Source organism: Phoenix dactylifera, chromosome 2, assembly GCF_051530095.1.
Source record: "Phoenix dactylifera cultivar Ajwa chromosome 2, Ajwa_hap1_PhDact_Kaust_v1.1, whole genome shotgun sequence".
Taxonomy (NCBI): domain Eukaryota; kingdom Viridiplantae; phylum Streptophyta; class Magnoliopsida; order Arecales; family Arecaceae; genus Phoenix; species Phoenix dactylifera.
The window spans coordinates 2,618,922-2,638,227 of record NC_143191.1 but is presented as its reverse complement, the minus strand read 5'-3'; the positions used below and the strand labels follow the sequence as shown (position 1 = coordinate 2,638,227).

Genomic DNA, 19,306 nt, shown 5'->3' with positions numbered 1-19,306 from the left:
TGCCTCGGCAGTATCCCGTACGGTGTTTTTCACCTGGGAACCCCCACCCCCGAGTTTCCTTAAGGTCAACTTTGATGGGTCTGTTCTGGATGGTGGTTTGAGGGGAGGCGCGGGTTTTGTTATTCGGGATCCGTCTGCTAGGGTCGTGGCTGCTGGTGGCAGTCAGTTATTTGATACTTCGGTTCCATGTGCGGAGCTGAGTGCAGCCTGGGCGGGCGTTCGCTATGCCCGATGCGTCCTACGGGCTAGGTCTATCATCCTGGAGGGCGACTCAGCCACCGTTATTAGTTGGATCCAGGGGGGTCCGAGGGGTGGCGGGTGTGACCATCCCCTGCTCCGGGACATCTGGGCCATGGCGAGGGATGGATGGGCCTTTCAGGCCACGCATATTTACCGTGAAGGTAACGGTGCTGCGGATTGGGTAGCTGCGTTTGTAGCTTGTCACTCCGGAGACATCTTATGGCTTGGTGATGGGGAGTTGCCCTTGGCACTCCGAGGTATTTTATTTTTCGACTTTATTGGGTCTATCCGCTCTCGCCAGGTATGATCGACCCGCACTAGCAAAAAAAAAAAAAAAAAAAAAAAAAAAAAAAAAAAAAACGCCCATGGACATCCGCAGGGTTTTTTTATGAACGTAAATAAAGGTTGACCGTACGTCAATGAAGCGAGAACGACAGAGACGGGTTTTTTTTTTTTTTTTAATCGATATATAGGGTAATGGATTAGATTAGATTAGATCCCAATCCATCTCTCCCTTCGATACTTTCGATCCCAATCTTGAGAGAACAATGGCAACGTCCGCCGCTCCGACGGCCGCTCCGCCCACCGGATCCCTAACCCTAACCCTAGAAGAGCCGCCCTCCTCCTCCTCTTCGCAGCAGCGGCAGCAACCGGCCGAAACCCTGGTTCTCCAACTCCGTCGGCGCCAGAAGAAGGTAACGTGGAAGGAGGGGACGGTGGACAACGAGTTCCTCAACCGGAAGAGCTCCAAGAAGTGCTGCATCTTCCACAAGCAGAAGCCCTTCGACGAGGACGACAGCGACAACGACGACGGCTGCGGCGGGGGCGGGGGCGGGGGCGGGGGCGGGGGCGGAGGTCCCACAGGGGAGGACGGGGCCGGCCCCAGCGGCTGCTGCTCCCATGGAAGGGGGCACTAATGGGTGCGATCCATTGCTCTGCGATCATATGGGTTCGATTCTTGCCTCTTTTTTTAACTGCAAGTGCCTAGAGTTGGAAAATGATATGATTTTTTTTTCTTAATATTGTTTTATTTGTGCGTGGAGTTGTAATTCTTATGGATCGCAACTATGCTCTATTTTCCCTCTTCTTTGCGGTTGAAATTTGGAGAAAAGTTTTGATCTTTGTTGTTTTTTTGGGAGTATTTTTTCTTTTTTGGATTTGGATTTTGTGGCTTTGAATTAAAGGAAGGCGTGCATTTTTGCGATTTCTGCCGTTCTGTCCTAGGTTTCGTTAATGAAAATTAATTGCCTCTGAAAAGTTGAATTCGTCAGGGAATGCAATTTAATTCGTGCCCGTGCAAACAACTGCACTGGATTGTCTGTTATCCTATCAATGACACACTGGGGACTTCAATTTTTGGATTCAAAATGCATTTTTTCAGGTCCTGCTATTTGTTCGTTTACTGATAGTTGGTGCATACGAGGGACATGATTTCATGGAACAGACATGATGACTCGAGGAGTTGGCATGGGGAAAAAATTAAGTTATCAATTTATTTTCTGATTGTCCTGGTGGTTCCACATTGATAAGAGTCATTTGATATTGAGTAACATATAAGAAAATACATGAGTAGAAAATACAAGAACTGATTTATATATAAAAAAGGGCATCACAGTGCATCAGCTTCTACCACTACAAGATTTGAAGGAAGTCAGATATGCACAGCCTCGCCTCTGTATGCGGAGAGATTGTTTTCTTGTTTTGAACTCGGACCTAGGTCAAAGTGGCGCAACCTTTGCATTTAAAAAGAAATAATTTTTTAATATAAATAAATTAGTAAATGACTCGCAATAATTGTATAGTCTGATGACACCCAAAGGTATATTTTCTTTGATTTTATTATGAATCATTAGTAGCCAACTTTTCTTATATGAAATTTTAATTTTTCAACATATTTTATTATAAAAAAGGTAAAAAAATCTCCTAAAGAGGGGTGTTAAAAATAAGTATCCAAATGAAGGGAGTGGGTGAAAGTTTCAGATCTTTATTCTTTTCTTCTAGTTAGTAGTGGTGGTTCTGTTAATAGACTTTTGGATGATAGGCCAGGCAAATGCACTAGAGCTTGTCGTACAATATTAGGTTGGCTTTCAATTGGACTTATTTGAGTGAGCCAAGCAAACAACTAAAATGCATCCTTTCTTTTATTCTCTTACATTGCATAGGGTGGAAGTGTTCCGCAAAATCGTCACATGTGTATGCTAGAAATTTTGTATCTTGTTCTGTATATTGCAGGTTTATGTTATACTCTTAGGATGGGAAAATAATTTTAAAATTGAATTTTTTCCCCATTTAGGTAGCTAATTGTGTAAAATATGATTAGCAACCAAAAACATATTATGTCGTTATTGATTATTCTTGTTCTAGATATGATTTTATATCATTTGGATAATATCCAAGTAGTTTATTCAAAATTGTATGGTTTATATCATGGTTTGCCATACCGGCCCGAATCGGACAGTACGGAGCATATCGTATCGTACCGCTACAGTACAAAAGGTGTATCGACACTTGGTATGCTAAAAAGATTCTGTACTGTACCATACCGACACCGGTACGGGGTTCGATACTGATATGGCGAATCTTGGTCTATATATACATGCTAGAATTCATAGAAAGCAAGACACTGACTATATTCCTATGTTAGGTCTCTTTTTTGTTTGATTAGCATTGTGGACAAATATTTACCATCAAGCAAACTTTTAGGTGTGGTTGGTGCAATATTGATCAAAAAGTATGCCACAAGAGACTAAGGGTGCACAAGAAATACACCAAGTTGATATGTTTCATTGACTTGCTGCAGCTTATTTGATGTATTATGTTTTATTCATTGGATTACAATGGAAGGCATGGTGGAAAATCTTTGATTTCATCTCCCTCTTACTCCTATTGATGCTCCAAAGTCCCAACAGGACATCCAAGGAACAGGCTAGATAATGTCCCATTGCATTCAAAGATAATAAGGGCTAATATGAACCTTGTAGGCTATTTAAAAGGAGATCTGCTATTTGTTATTTTTTACTGTTTTGCGAGTATTATTAACATTTTAAAATATTATAATGAAGGAATTTACGGCCGTAGTATCCATTCATGATGTTTGTTTTACCCTTTTTCTTTCAATTTTGATTACAAATAGGAAGCTGAGACTTTTCAATGTACTTAATATCAACTCTTGGGGGCAGGCAATTGGTTACAAGGTGAGTAATGAGTGATCACATGTCATGGGTTTCATGTTTAGAGGTTTGAGTTCTAGTATTAAAATATACACCATTTCTTATTATCTCTCCATATTTATGTGTCTGATTCCTCATTTCTCTTCTTCTTTCCCGTATTCCTTATGTTATAGAGACCTATCCGATCTTTCATCATTATGTTCTTAGCTCATGCTAAAACTATTCACAACCCACTCAACTCCCTTTCCAATATAACATAATGATGAAAGATCGATCATCATTGTTGAGTTTTTATTAGTTTAAGCAGAGTTGTTTCAAATCATTCATGGGGACATATTTACTGTATATTGGTGATTAATCTGATTATTAGGTCAGTGCTTCTTCGCATTTGAGTTTTGAGGGATCAGCTTGCTTCAACGATTAATCTTGCTTCCAGGAAATTTCTCTTTTGGAGATTTATGAAGATTATGATTTTCGACTAAGCAATCAGGTTTTGGATTTTAAGTATTTTGGGTAAGTAAAATTTTGTTCACATTTCTTGAAATCCTAATTTTTTTAACATTTTTTGTGTACTTAGGAAAATCAAGTTAAGTTATTAGTAGAAAGATGAAAATAGTTAGACCATGCTCAAAAATCATGCTCACTTTTAAAGTACAGTGTGCTACTTTTTTTTCATTATTTGTTTCTTTGATAGAGAATGAAAATAATCATTTTTTTCATAATTACTGGGATATGTCGTTTTTTTGTTGCTTGGCTTTTTCCCACAAACAAATTACTGGAAGTTTATTTCAAATGGGCGTTTCATGATTCCCTATCTTTTCTCAAACCAAATAGATCCTCAACATAGTACGTACAATCTTGAGGAAACAAAATAAACATTTTTAAAGAAAAAATTGAGCTAGCGAGCACCCTTAATGGGTCCAGTTTCTTGGTTTCTACCAAGGCCTATTGGGCTGCGATTTTACAATCGCGATGTGATTCTATATAAAATAACTAGAAGCAAAAATTGCAAGAAGATTTGGTAACCAAAACATGTTAAAGAGAGCGAGAAGTTCCCTAAAATCTTAGTAAACATAGGAAAATGTGAGGAGAACTCGTGTGTCCATTTTTAAGTAAGTTATATAATGGAGGGCTTTTTTATAAAGACCTAGAAATCACTTTAGATTGCAAGACTGGCGGTTAAGCTAGTTTGCAGCCAAGGTAGGATATCTACTAGAGCGACTAGTCAGATTAGGACTTCCAAAGATGTTAAAGATCATTTTTTTGCGATCGTAAAGTATGTTTTGAGCAATCAAATGGTGATTCCATGAGTCCAAAGGGATTTCAACTAAGTGTAGTTGTCAAATGTATACTCTTAGGTTGTTTTTGGTTTGGGAATGAAATCAGGTTTAGCTAGATTATGTGGGGTGTTGGATGTAGAAATGGAGGATTAATTATTCCAACTTTTCAACGAAGTAAATTATTCTCGGGTAAATGGTCTGCGAGGAGAAAAACTGAAACATTTATTGCATAAAGTTTTTCTGAGCATAGTGGCACAAGTGATCATATATGTATATATATATGTGTATATATATATATATATATATATATATATATATATATGCATGCAGAGAGAGAGAGAGAGAGAACTTGACCAGGATCGGTCAAGTGGATCTTCACTCAAATCCGGTCAGATCATGAATGGAAGGAGGGATCCAACTTCGATGATTCGAGCCATTCGATGTAATCTGCTACTTCTAAATTTCTTACACGCCTAAAATTATGTATACACATAGTGCGGCTGAATAAGATGGAATAAATGGAACAAGGAACTTTTTCCCCAACTTCACTGTGAATCAAAAAAAAGTTTTTATATAGGTTTTTAGGATGCATACATGTAACATTAGAATAATCAGTAAATATAAAACTTGTTAAGTGCCCAAATTTAACATCAATTCAAGTTCAGTAACTGTTTTGGAGTTACCATTTTGTTGTTACTAATGACTTGTGTCCTTTCTTGTACCCCAAACTATAGGTCTTTTTCCTTCCTTCTTTATTGATACTCAAGGGTTAATATTTTTACTTAATCATGCTATTCTTCTTTTACCATGATGGGAATGAATGATGGTGTGAATGCCATGAGCACAGTAGGACTGGGTGAGATTTCTCGTCATAAAGGCCAAAAAGTTTTGGGAGTTTTGTGTAAAGATGATAAACAATATAACTAAATCGTGAAAACTAGAACAGATCATTCTACTAGAATTGGATATTGGAGATTGTCATCAAGCAGGAGGAGGATTGCTACAAAGATTCTTGCTTCAAAAGAAGTTGTGGGAATAACTGATCTGTAAAAATGATCAGGAGGGTTACTCATTGAGAACGATGGAAGCACAATTGTTTGAAGCATGGGAGAGAATATGGTTGTTGCTCTTTTGGAGAGGATGGAAGGCTGGGGCACTTTTCAAAAGTTAAAAGCTTTATGAGAGAATGGGAAGTAAATGGGAAGAATTATGTGTTAAACTTTTTGGGGCTTTTCTTGGAAGAATCAAGTCCATATAGTTAGCTTTTTAAGAGGTATTTGCCAATGTTGGGCTCCGTGAATGATTGTTGCATGCATGTCACATTTGTGCTCAACTAAGGGTATCTGTGGGCGATGGTTACTTTTAACCATCTAGTGCCTTCACTAGCGGAACATAATTATCACATAACATGCATTTCGTTGCTCCCCACCATGTTAATCTTATTTTAAGACATCATTTCAATGATTACAAAGTTTACACAATTAAAACCTCTATCAATTTCCTCCAATTTTGTTCTAAAACATATTTACCATGTGAGCAGCAGAAGTAGCATGCCGAAAGTAAAACTAGTAGCTATCTCAGCTGATTTGTGTAAATACATGGACAACTTTTAGTGGGAGTGAGGTCGAATTAGCCTTATATTCTAGGTTATAATAGTCTTTACTACTTTGCCAACCAGCATGCTAGTAGGATGGGTCCTAACCATCTCTTCAACTTCTTCACTTCATGAACTTGATTTAACTTGCTCTGTGCATGACTGCATTGTCTTTTTCCCATTTATCTTATTCCTGCATGAATGAAACTTATTAGTCCATTATATGTCACTAGCGGGAGACCAGAAGTTTGTTAGCATTTCAAGTCATTCTGATGTAAAAAACAGGTATATATTAATTTTACTATTACTATATAAGTGGCCCTTCAGGTTACTGGGTGTTAGCTATACCGAAGTCATTTAATTTGGAGGTTTCCTCTGGTGCTTGCCCAATACCCAGCCAGACTGGTTCAGGTTTGGGGTTAAAGAATTTCTACTCCTCACTGTTGACAAAACTGCTCGGATGTCACTTTTAATAGGAGGAAGTAGGAGTAATAAAGAGCCGGGTTGGTTCAGGTTTTAGGTCAAGGATTCTACTTCTTACTGATTAGATAACTGCAAGTATGTCATAGTTCAATAGTAGAAGGTAAGAATAGTAATTTTTTGATGCTTTACAGCAGATATAGTCAGTGCCTCCTTGATCATGAGTTTTAATTGAAGATAACTCATTGTAACTTATGCTTTACAATGTGGTCATACGTCAACTGCTATGTATTCTTGAAATCCCTGGTACATCAAATTTTTGGCTCAACCACTATGATACCATAGATGAACTGTCCATCCTGGTAATAAGAGATCATGCGATGTGAACAGCTTCCAACTTATTTGGGTAGTTGCTGAGCAAATACTGTGCTCATTCATTTTTGTCGAAAAAAACACTGAATATGGCCCTTTGCGAAATATGACCCAATTGTCAGCTTAAAACCAGATGAGATCTCAATATATGTTCATCGATATCTCCTCCCTACTTGAGATGAGTCACATTTGTGGATAGATTCTGCATAGCATGACACCACATTAGGGGGCACCCTTAAGTATCAAAAGAGTTGGTTTTTTTTTTTTTTTTTTTTTTTTTTTGTTTTTTGGAGTTGGAGGAGATGTGCACTTTGAAATAACTTGGGATGCAATAACTTTTTAATTTTTTCTCTGTGAGATCTGCGATAGATACGGGAGCAAGTGTAATTGACTTGATGACTCGACTTGCATTCCTACTCCACATGTTCCTCGACTTTTCTCTTGACTTGCTTGTGAGGTATAGAGTCTGCTCCTGGCCTTGTTTTACCTGGTATGTCTATGTGTACCCACCCGCATGCTCATCAGCAACATTGATTGGATAATATGCGACTAGACAATTTTGCCTCATCGAACACTTCTGTGAACCTTTCTTGAAGCCATTACAACTGAATGTGTTTGTGTTTGTTGTATTATATACTTTATGATCTATCTTAGAATTGAAAAAGGATGACGTAAAGTCTCTGAAATTCAACAAAGTTAAATGACTCTTCAAAATTCTGCAGATGTGCTGTAGGTCTGGAGGACTTTACACCAAATTGTCTCTGTAACTGAGCTACATAATTGGAGGTTCGATATAGTACCAGGAAGCCTGAACCTTGCTTATTCCATTTGTGATTTTTCATAAGATTGTCCATGCAGAGTTCTTTGCATCATGACTTTCTGTTATGCTGATCCAAAAATATTACTTTTATAACCTGCCACTTTATGTGATTTAGGGCAAATGTTTTGTCCTGTTGATGTACTTGTAAAAGTTATACCACTTTGCAGTGCAAGTGTATGATCTTCTATTTTGAAATGTGAATGCATGGTTTTCTCTTCTTTTCTTGAGTTCTGGAATGTAAATGATAATCGTCCCTCCTGCATTCATGGTATAGCATTGCACTCTGCATGAAACAATTTTTGCTCAATTTGGATGAAGCCAAATGTTTCTGATGTTTTGTTGTTGCTGTTTGGATACATCATCTTATTAAGTGATGCTAGGGGTGCCAGGTTTGTGCGCATGAAAAGTTCTACAAACATGGCTTAGGGGGATTGGTGTAACCTGCAGGGATTGATGCGATGCATGAGGGTCGGTATATACCGGTACCAATCGGTTCGACAAATCTTGATTCTAAGAATTACTTTGTCTATATCACTTTTATCTATGTACGAACATCACTTGATCTATGTGTAGGCCTTCATATTGGCTGGATCACTTGCACTGGATGTATCTATCTAGTGTCCTTATCTAATCGAAGAGGAATGTCAAATATCTGAGGCAAGTCAAGCCTCACCACTTTTCGAAGAAAACTAATCTTTGCCTTTCCTCTCTGTTCTAACCATTTGGTGTCCTACCACTTGGAAATTTAATAAAGTAAAATATGATAGTATACTCCACCCCTGTCTGGATAAAGTAAAATAAATTTTCAGATGGATGTAAGCCAAGATCTCTCATTATAAATCATCACAGTCATGCAATAAAATTACATCCTCTCAAACCGGACATGGTTGATGGGATCGTAACCATTACTCCCTTTTAGCTCATTTATCTACAATGCTTGTGCTGGGTTCCAGGGGAACATGAAAGAAGAGAAGAGAATTCTAGTGCGGTGCAACAGAATTCTCTCAATTGAATGGTAGTAGTAATCGCTGGTCCAAAAAGAAGACAAGATACTTCTCATCAAAGGGAAGTTGGCGCCCAGGCGTGACAGAGATACAAGGTGGATTACGTTGCAAAAAATGATGCCCAAATCAAACATGGAATCACCTAATCCAAATTTTCGTTCATGCAATTCTGGTAGTCGGTACTTCGAGAATCCAGATCACATCCTTGCATATGGAATCAACAATTCTAACATCATTCTCGGTGCAATTCCACTGGAATACATGAGATCTAGTTAGGTGGGCGCCCTCTTGGTCCACCAATTTGCTTGGAACTCTGGAAGAATTTACAAGAGATGCTCAGTAAAATTTAATGCAGGTAAACGATATTGCACAAACACAAGAACAAAAGAAACAATTCAGTGCCTAGCAGTCAGTATTGAAGAGGTCTTTCGCCAAGAATACAGAACATACTTCCTATCCATATCAAATAAATCATAGTGATAAACTTAAACATGTAAATGATCCACCAAAGAACACCTAGATACCCCTTGTTCCTACTTACAAGACTAAAATTTTTTCCTACTTCTCTCAGGAGGTCATGGAGATCGTTACCTCAAGAACAAAAGAATCTGTAAGCTTTCATCAGTTTCATGCTCCCTCGAACTCTCTCCGAATGATCTCCAGCACAATTTCATTCCATGTATCAATTGGACCTGGCATGCACCAGTGCAAACAGTCCTGTGGTGGGGGCTCTCCATTTGGTCCTCTCTTCGTCAACTTGTTCGGGTCGAGGCTCCTGTACGGGCCCGGATGCCCATCAGGTCTGTACCCGAAAGGCTCAGTGATGTCCATCAACCTCAACTTGGCACCACTTCTTGCCTTCTTCACTGCCTGTTCGAATCCTGTAACCTGCTTCTCATGCATAATATCTGTGAATCCATTCCTAACCACCTCGCTCACTGGCCTAACCTTTCCAGTGCATGACCCTCCTGTGTTCCAAGCTCCGCCCTCATAATGGTCAGGCGAAAACGAGCGAACAATTGCTAGACTCGTGTAGTTTGGATGAGAGGCAATAGCAGTCATGATGGTCTCAACTGATATACCGAAGGCTTCAATATTGTTGATCTTCATCTTACCCATCTCTTTGGGCCACCAGAGCTGTCCCCCGACAACGGTATTGTTGAGAATGTACACGGATTGCTTTGCAAACCAGTGGCCAGAAGACAGGACCACCACATCAAACTGTGGGAGGAATTCCATGAAGTTCTCATCAGGGATGTCCAGGTGGACCTTGGTAACCCCCTTTGGGATAGATTGGAAGGGCTCCGGGGTACTATGAACGAGCCATGAGGACCATATGCGGACAATGCTTGTAGAGGTGGACTTGAAGTACCAACGCTGCATCCGACGGTTGCCACGGTTCTTGGGAACTTCTACCTGTAAAGGAGCATCAAACATTGTTAATGGGCGCTGAGAAAAGTAATTTACTAAGAGCAATCCATCCAAGCTTAACAAAGTCAAGAACCTAACTAAAATTCAAGGCATATGCTGAAGATTGGTAACATTACTATAAAAAAAGTAAATACATGATGCATGTATTTTATGACGTAGTAGATAAATATAAACAATGAAAGTATGCGTACAAAATTAACAAAAATGCATGCAACCAAAAACATTTGCACTTGCCTAATATCGTTTGGATGCATGCCCTCCATCACAACCATTACTAACATCAACAAGAATTTCAGAACCCATGCTTGACCTGATGATACATGAATGCTTATGGTATACAATTACTTGTACCACTTGGAACTTCTAGCCTATTCAAAATTTGTCTCAAACTCAAGCATAAGTTGGCTAATTAACAGAAAGGGCCCTTCTAAATTGGAAATGCAAATCTTTCCAGATAATAAATTGTTTGCAAATTAGTACAATATGCCAAAAGGAGTAGATAAATAAAAATATAAATCACAATCAAGTCTAGCTGCATTTTGGAATTGCAAGGAAACAAACCCTAGATGATCAACTTCATCAGTATGATTAAATAGAATAAACATTTTCAAAACATTGTGGTGGGGTTTTTATGTGCATATTGTTCAGTTAACAAGGTGGTTTCTGGCTGGTGCAGATGCTGCAATGAAGGTGCAGATTTTCTGCATACTGTAAACTAAAGGCATGACGATAACAAAAAAGGGTTTTCCTCGTGCTTTGTCTTTGTTTATCCATTGTAACTTTGTATGCACTGGCCTACTCCATTCATTGCATTTTGTATGGACCCACAACTACAAAACATGCAAAAATACATGGTCAATAATCAAAATACAGAGGCTACTGTTTACCAAAGCATAGCTTGTAGTGCAAGAACTTGCACAAAATAAATTTTCCTACTATGAACTAATCATCTAAATTATTCCATATCATGTAAAAAAAATTGCAGGTTAGCAACTTGCCTGCCATATAATGCACATCATTGATTCCATCTGATTCCGAGCAACTGAATCCCCGATAAAGGCCAGTGTCTTTCCCCTCATCAACTCTAAGAATTTCCTGGCATCAAAGCGTGGGAGGTCACACTGTTCAGGTTTCCACCTCCAGTTCTCATAATCCTTGTCTGGTCTCCCGTTTCCCTGGCAATTTTGCATTTGTGTTATGATGGGGCATGAGTTGTTTGTATACAATGGTCCAGCAGCATCATAGATCCATTTCCCATGGTACAGATCACAGCTCCCTAAACAATAAAACAAAGGTGGAAGCACAGATATTTGTCAATAACTAATTCTTATGCGGGTTATGGAAAGCAGCCTACATAATTGTGACCTCCCCCCTCTCCCTTTCAAATTTGAAATCTTGAATAACTTATACAAGAAAGTAGGGAACAAAACTTTTTTAGTAACACTTATTTCAGCAAATGCATCAATTACATCAGGCTAGCAATTTCCAATGGTGGATGGCCTTGGATTCAAAAGCTTTGAGTGCGAAGCTGACTATGAGCTACTACTGCTGCACTAGCTTTAGATGAAATAAGCTTCACACTGTCCTTCCTGGTCCATCCCCACGGCACCATACTTGACCGGGGAGAGAGAGAGAGATTAGGTTTTGTCATCTCGGTCCATTCCAGTTAGGGTGGTTGTGTCCTAGCACTTTAGGATGGCCAGCTGTCTCAAGACACCAATTTTTAGTTTCTTGTTATTAATGGCCATTCCGGTCCATCTCAGTACCACAAAGAGCCAACCTAAGACCAAGACAGGCCCAGCTTCCGAGACTCAAACCCTTGGTTGACAATAATGAGGAGGTTCCCTAATGTCAGCTATTAATAGATACAATATTGGTGCAGATCAGGAAATAAGTGAAAATGATTTTGGATTTATAGAAGAAAGATTTATAAAATAAACGTTAGAAAATAATTAGGTTAAATCAGAAATAATTTGATTAACTGCAAATTAAGAAGGCATAATAAAGAGGCCAAGACTGTAAACAAGTGTGAAGTGCAGGAGATTCCCCAAACAATTCTTATATCAGTAGTACATTAAAGACTCCATAAAAGGACGGAAAGATGGACAAGGATATTCCTATAAAGAAGTTTTGATGCTGAGGCATATCTAAAGTGCTTGCAACAGTTGGCTCCAGGCAGGCAATGTTGCATTAGCTATAGGATGGAGCAGCAGAAGGGCTATGAGCATCAGATTGCCTCATTATAAGATGGGAATGTCATAAAACTAGGAAAGAATATTCATAGACTAAGTGCATAAAAGGTTAAGCGATTTATCTAACACTGCTTGGAAAGTTGCTAGAGAATCATTTCACATGAGTTTACTCATCCTCCTACACAAAGGAGTGATCCCTGAATCCTTGAAGTAAGGTTGGAGGGCTGATAAAGACGGTAGTAAATGCAAACTTGAATGGGAGCACTGCAAAATTATTTGATGATTCCTGTTTTGGATGTGCTAACCTTGATATCTACCAAAAGCAGAGTAGAATTCATATAGGCAATCACAAACTAATGGAAAATGGCCTGTGTTAAAACTTATATCTATAATTATATATGTTAATGCGAATCAGAATGATTGCATGACTGCACATTCTCAATCAACAAAATTAAAGTTAGAATAGAAACAAAGAGAAGAAAAATTACTACAGAAAAATAAGAAAGAGAAGGAACAAGAAAGAAATACATACAGGGGAAAGGTGAAGCAAGATCCACCAAAGAAATATAAAATGTTATCTTATTCGAAAAAATTCAAGTTTCACAACATGAAATTTTAATATTTCATTTCTTAAAAAAACTCCTTCAAAGACATCAAGCTCAATTAAAAACAAAATCCTTGTGAATCTCTGAAATCTAATTTGACAAGTTAAGACTACCTCTGATATACATTGGACCTTGCAGATACTAAATATATATGTTAAGAAGTGCTCAAATATCCCTCTCATATCCTTCCATGTTATTTCTCTATTAAGAGCAATCAGATACTTTGATGTCATCTACTATCATTTGATTCCATTGCTTATGAAGTAATCCTCGATTTTATTCTAATTTCAGGCTCATCAATTTTCACTGTGTCTAACAACCAAATGATAATGAAAACCTACCAATAAAAGTGGTCTCTCCATATGTCGCTCAATACCATAAAAAAGCTTCAAGGACAACCTAGCTTTTTTTCCCCATTTCAAGTCCTTGACAGCAGGATGGTTGATCATCTTCAGGTAATGATGTGTTGCTCTTTAAGGAGTCATGCTAAAAAAACCCTGAATCACCTCTTTATTTATTAGGTCCGATTCCAAGTTTTAAGGATATACAGCCCAAATTAGTACAGTGTCTGCATCAATCTGGACTACAGGATTTTTCCTTCAATACTTGCAAGTTATTTATAAAGAAATACATTTTGATGTACAAGAATCTGATAATATTGGAAATCAAGCATACACATAACATACAACACCTCTAGGCCATCCTCTCACCCCCTCGAAGATCATGTTTAGCACCACATTTTAGAGAAGCAATTGCATTATTTGGATTTTGTGAGAGCAGAGGGAAAACAGTTTGGACTTTGGAGAAGCTGTTAAAAAGACCAGTTAGAAATCTCCTGGCATGTTAGAGAGTTGCGACAATCCAGGCATGTTTTGGTGCTTTGCTTAAAAATATAATTGCATTATGTTTCCTTGTATACATTTGGCACTTCTAGTAAAAGGTGCCAACTTTTACAGCAATCCAAGAAATGTATGATAATTTTATTGACCCCTAGATATCCGATCAAATTGTTTACATATGATATAAGTTACAAAAAAGAAAAAAAAAAAACCTTACATACATACACATGAATAAAGTATAGATTTATTTCTTAATAAATGCCTTAATTGCTTTAGCTCAGCAATCTACTGCACCTTATTTACGTTTTTATGTTGTTATTATACCATTTTTTTTCATATACATTCTGCTTCTACACAGGTGGGAGATTCAACAGGATCTGAGGCGTAAAGCCTCATATAATTGCAGTATAAATGCAAATTTTAACAAGAATACCTCAAAACCAGTCATGAAAATCCATTGTTAAATTCATCCATCAAGATTGCAATTTCGGTGTCAAGAACAAGAACAGGAGGCAGAAGGGAGAAAAGAGAAGCAACACTTACTAGAATCAACCTTCTTAGCATTGTCTGATGAAGCTGGAAGGGGCACCGCAGCTGCTGGTGTGGAATTTGAGGAAGCAGAATCAACCTTCTGAGAGTTGTCTGATGGAGTTGAAGGGAGAGTTCCAACTCCCAATGTGGAATTTGACGAAGCCAAAATGACCTTCTCGGAGTTGTCCGATGGAACCGAAGGGAGAGTTGCAACTTCTGGATTACCTGGATTGGTATTCCCAGAATCATCGAAGGCACCGAAGGAAGAGGAGCTGCCAAATTTTACAACCTCAGTACTATCTGAAGTAACAGAGCTGTTAGCAGCCCCCATCTCTACTGTTCTACCAGAAGATAATGTGGTAGAAGCTGCTGGATTATCTGGCATCTCATGCCTAGATAAAGGTTGCTTGATAACCATATCCTGCTGATCATTTTGCGAAGGCTCGGGCGGCGAAGTCAGAAGTTTGGTCTGATTATTACTGAAAGCTATTGGCACTGGTTTGCTCAAATGGTCTGCACCAAGGAGATAACCTTGGAGGGATAAACCGACAGGATATGAAACTAGAATCAGTGATGCAACCACAAGAAACAGAGTCAGGGCTCCCACTGAAACAGCCATCGAGGAGAGGGACCGTGGAACTGCCACAACACTGGAATGGCTTTTAGGCGAAGATATCGCCATGATTCCCCAAACCCACTATACTTAATAGCCAAGAACAAGAGCCATGCTCTGAAGAAAAAGCCCAACCTTCTGCTTCTAAACTAATCTCGGAGCCAGAACTTGCACAATTATGCAATCTCCTCCTCCAACAAAGGAAAGTCTCTGCTCAAACAAAGATGGCCTGTGAAATTCCAAGGAATCCGAGGAGAAGCCTATTTCCCAGATCTTAAACAGTTAAAAATCCAATCTTTCGACCTTTTTAACCAATCAAGATCCAAAATACTTTCAATACCTATCTAATCAAACAGGCAATAACGATCAAAACTACAGAGTTTCTACTACAGTATTTCGGATTTCAGCAGCAAAAGGCCCAAAAAAAAAGCTTACTGACCAACCAAATGATTGTGGAGACGGCCAAAACCTAAACTAAATCCGTCAAATCTCCTGTTGCTAATTTCACAAATCATTTAGAATCATACCATAAAAAAAATGTCCTTAAATTTCTACAACGCTCCTCCTTTCCTTTTTCTTTTTTGATAAAAACAACGCTCCTCCAAAAAGCAAATCAATGCGAGAAATCCAACAATCTACAGATAAAAGGAAAACTCGGAATTAGATGCTTAGAGGCTAAAACTTCTAAAAATAGAAATCATAAGCAACGAATCGGACTCCAGATACCTTAAATTCCAACCTCCTTTCCATCTAAATCGGAGATCTCAATCAAAATTGTTAAGCTCCATATTAACACTCCAATCCAGGGATGGCAATTTTATCAAAAAAAATTTTAAAAAAATCTTCAGATACTCCTCCAAAAATCCATCTCCCAGCGTGATAACATCGCTGAAAAAGGAAAGGAAAAGGCGAGAGAGAGACTTTGGGCTGCTCGTAGAGATTAAGAGCGGAGCGATGAAGGCGAAAGATTAGATTTCCCACACGAACAACTCCCCTTCGGGCCGATCGCCGACCATAAAGTTTTAACACCAAACAAAATAAAAGCGAGGCGCTCAAATGACCGTTTTACGCTTCTTCGCCAACAAGTTTCCATAAGTACGATTGTATACAAATTTCTATGCGGAGTAAAAACTGCCGTTGATACTATCATTCACGTACGGCTAAATGCTCACATTAGACAAGGACTTAGAGAGAGAGGAAAAACAAACAAGAGATGGGGATGCTGACAATCGTGCGAGTTGATAATAGAGTAGTTTATTATTAAAATATTTAAAAAAAGAAAATAAAAGGAAAAAAGAGAAAAAAATTATTTCTCTGTTTCATTATATATAGTTTAGGAATTATATATACTCGTATAAAAACTCCATATAAAAATAATAATATATACTAATATAAGATCATATTAAAAAAAATAATACTATGATTATGTAATTTTTAAAATCATTCTAATAAGATCATGCTAATAAAGAAAAATAATACTGACCGATACAGAATCATACTAATAAAGAAAAATAATACTAACCGAGATCAAAGAAAAATAATATGGGTTGATATAGATTGTGAATGTACCTAAAAATTAACGTACTAAATCAAGAGCTGAAGTAGCAGCTCAAAAAATAAAATGATAGACTAGAAGCTGATATAGCAGCTTAGAGACTGACTTGGTGGTAGATAAAGAACTGTGTGGCAATATGGAGCATGATGTGATAAAACACAAACTGTTATAGCAACTTAGAAAATATAGTAGTAGATTAGGAGTCGATATAACAACTCGTAAGCCGATATGGCAGACTGATACGTCAAGCTGATGTGACAATACATAATTTAATATTGCAAAACAAAAGCTGACATAGCAGCTTAGAAATTGATGCGACAAAGCAAGGATCTTATGCAACAAACTGATGTATTTGATAATGCCGATGTAGCTAATTGACACGGCAAACTAATTGTCCACTAATACAGCTGTCTGACATAGTAGACTAGTGTCGTGACTGACATGACAAACTGATATGCACGTCAATGTAGCTGATTGACTTATCTGATGATGTTGCAGCGAGAAAACATATATAAGATGGCAGTTGCAACGATGACAGAGCTCAAAGAGAAGGCAACTAAAGGTCAATGATCCTCGTAGATGGAGGTACCATGAAAGAGGAGTAAAAGATCTCGAACTGGATAGTAAGAAGCCAAAGGTAGCAAATAAAACTAGAGATGAAAAAAAAAGGAGCCGAGCGAGAGTGAGGAGAGACAACTAAAGATTTGAAGTTGAGAAAAAAAAACAGTGAAGAGGAGCTAATCTACTAATGAGATCTTCCAATGTTGATTTATTAGGAAATAGAAGATCTTCGGATGTTGATTGACCTAGAAACAAAGATCGATAGATCGATAATGGAGTCTTCAAAGCTTCTAGACATTGAAACGACGGCTACAGCAAAGGCGGAAAAGAGGTGACAACAGATTAGGTGATCGATGGCTCTGATACTATGTTAAAATATTTGCAAAAGAAGAAAAAAATATAAAAAAGAGAGAAAGAAAAGTGATTTTATTTCTCTGTTGCATCATATTCGGTATATCTCAGGGGTTATATATATTCGTGTATAGACTCCATGCAAGAAAAATAATATTGGTTGATATAGGTTGTTATGTAATTTCAAAAATTATGCTAACATTTATATTGGTAAAAACCACAAAAGATATAGGTCATTCCTTTCCTCGTCTTAGAATTTGGCCAGATTTTTATTCACCTTAATTTTAGAAAATAAAAATATTATTAATAAGATTCAAATTTGTGTAATTGATAGATACAAAATGCTAAAGATCAATTAATATTCACTCATTTACTTTATCACTTCTATATGGCAATCATTTATTGAATCGAGCTCATCTCCTATGTGGTGATCATTTATTAGAATAAACTGCACTACTACATAAAATTACTAAAGATATGTAACAACTCCCTCTTGGCAAAGTTGGTAAGTCTGTTTCATTTATCTTTTTTCTAATTTATATACATAAATATCCTTATCATCCAAATTGATCTTGTTGATAGAAGTTCCAATTTGATCTTGCTTTCATCTAATAACAGAAAATGAATCCTTGCATTTGTCAATAATCCTTCCTACGATCAAAAAGGAAAATATATTCTATATATAAGCAGATATATTGGATCTCATCTCTTGAGAAATTATATACCATACGACGTGTATAATATAGTTATACATTACGCCAATTACAGCTGTTCGTTCTCGTAGACCTTATTTATTAGATGCTTATCTTGATGCACCGTTAAAAAAAAAAAAGAAGAAGAAGAAGAAGAAGAAGAAGAAGAAGAAGAAGATTGGTAGCATGTACTGTCATATGATGCATCCCATGTAACATATAATTTCTTCTCATCTCTGATGATCTCCATCCATTCTAAGAAAGGACAAGCATCACAGTAACATGCAATCTAGATTATTGTTGCTGATTTATTAAATATATTGCCGGAAGAAAGAAAAAAATATTAGATATACGTGTCGGTGGACGCACTACTTTTTATTCCTAAGAAAGGAAAATTTAGTATGGGTATGTTGGTCTTTCAAATTTATTCTTTGACGGTCCACCTTTTGACGAGTTTACTGGATGATTCCAGACGTCGCCCCCAATGGTTTTCGGCCACCGGTTTCGTGGGCAATGAAGCCGCGGTCCCGCCGCTTTGGGAATGTGGATGCCATCTAAAAATAAGAACTGTTGGAACCAAATATATGACCAAGTATATGGACTCTCGGGATTGTTTAGGACCAGGGAATGCAAACACGTGCTATCATCGTGCCATCTGGTTGATAATAATTACAAAAATTTAAAATAGATTCAGGATTTGGTGAGATAACAGTAATATATAACATATTCTTTTCTTTTTTTTTTGCTGAAAAATAGGGGTAGGGGGGAGGAAGAGACAAGCCCATCGCCGCGTAGCAGCCCCCACTGGGCCCCGTCCCGCCAGGAGAATGTTCGATGCGGGCATAAATGGCCGTGTGTTGGGCACCCCGACCGGTTTTACTCATACCCTCCCCACCCGTGGGTCCGGCTCAGCTACTCCTCTGAGCTCTGGCTCGAGTCCCACGTGTGAGTACGTCACACCCGGCACCACCTCGGCTACTAGCGGTTCAAGAGCGGTCCTACACCACAAGTCCAAGCAGTGGCCAAAGTAATGAGC

General features: G+C 38.0%; 2 protein-coding genes across 12 annotated transcripts; one reads left to right on the top strand and one right to left on the bottom strand.

Annotated features, from left to right (window-relative positions):
• Window positions 1-714: 714 nt before the first annotated feature.
• On the top strand, window positions 715-8,114 carry INH3 (inhibitor-3). Of its 5 annotated transcripts, none has more exons than XR_015974936.2 (4): window positions 715-1,189; window positions 3,374-3,434; window positions 3,847-3,923; window positions 7,799-8,114. XR_015974936.2 is itself a non-coding variant. In XM_039133920.3 (2 exons), exon 1 carries the CDS (start codon window positions 789-791, stop codon window positions 1,155-1,157), a length of 369 nt encoding a protein of 122 aa, XP_038989848.3. In that variant the 5' UTR covers window positions 716-788; the 3' UTR covers window positions 1,158-1,189; window positions 7,799-8,114. The 5 variants fall into 5 exon arrangements, 1 of the variants encoding a protein (XP_038989848.3); XR_015974934.2 differs by having other exon boundaries at window positions 3,781-3,923; XR_015974935.2 differs by lacking the exon at window positions 3,374-3,434.
• A 592-nt stretch (window positions 8,115-8,706) lies between these two features.
• LOC103716618 (protein YLS7-like) lies at window positions 8,707-16,147 on the bottom strand. 7 transcript variants are annotated; one of them, XM_039133910.3, is made up of 5 exons: window positions 15,838-16,147; window positions 14,511-15,746; window positions 11,330-11,607; window positions 9,492-10,316; window positions 8,707-9,213 (listed from the first exon to the last, which is right to left on the bottom strand). In XM_039133910.3, exons 2-4 carry the CDS (start codon window positions 15,178-15,180, stop codon window positions 9,528-9,530), a joined length of 1,737 nt encoding a protein of 578 aa, XP_038989838.2. In that variant the 5' UTR covers window positions 15,181-15,746; window positions 15,838-16,147; the 3' UTR covers window positions 8,707-9,213; window positions 9,492-9,527. The 7 variants fall into 7 exon arrangements, with proteins under 7 accessions (XP_038989838.2, XP_088571090.2, XP_088571087.2 ...); XM_088714964.2 differs by having other exon boundaries at window positions 14,511-15,321; XM_088714961.2 differs by having other exon boundaries at window positions 9,492-10,312; window positions 11,326-11,607; window positions 14,511-16,146.
• Between the last annotated feature and the right edge of the window lie 3,159 nt (window positions 16,148-19,306).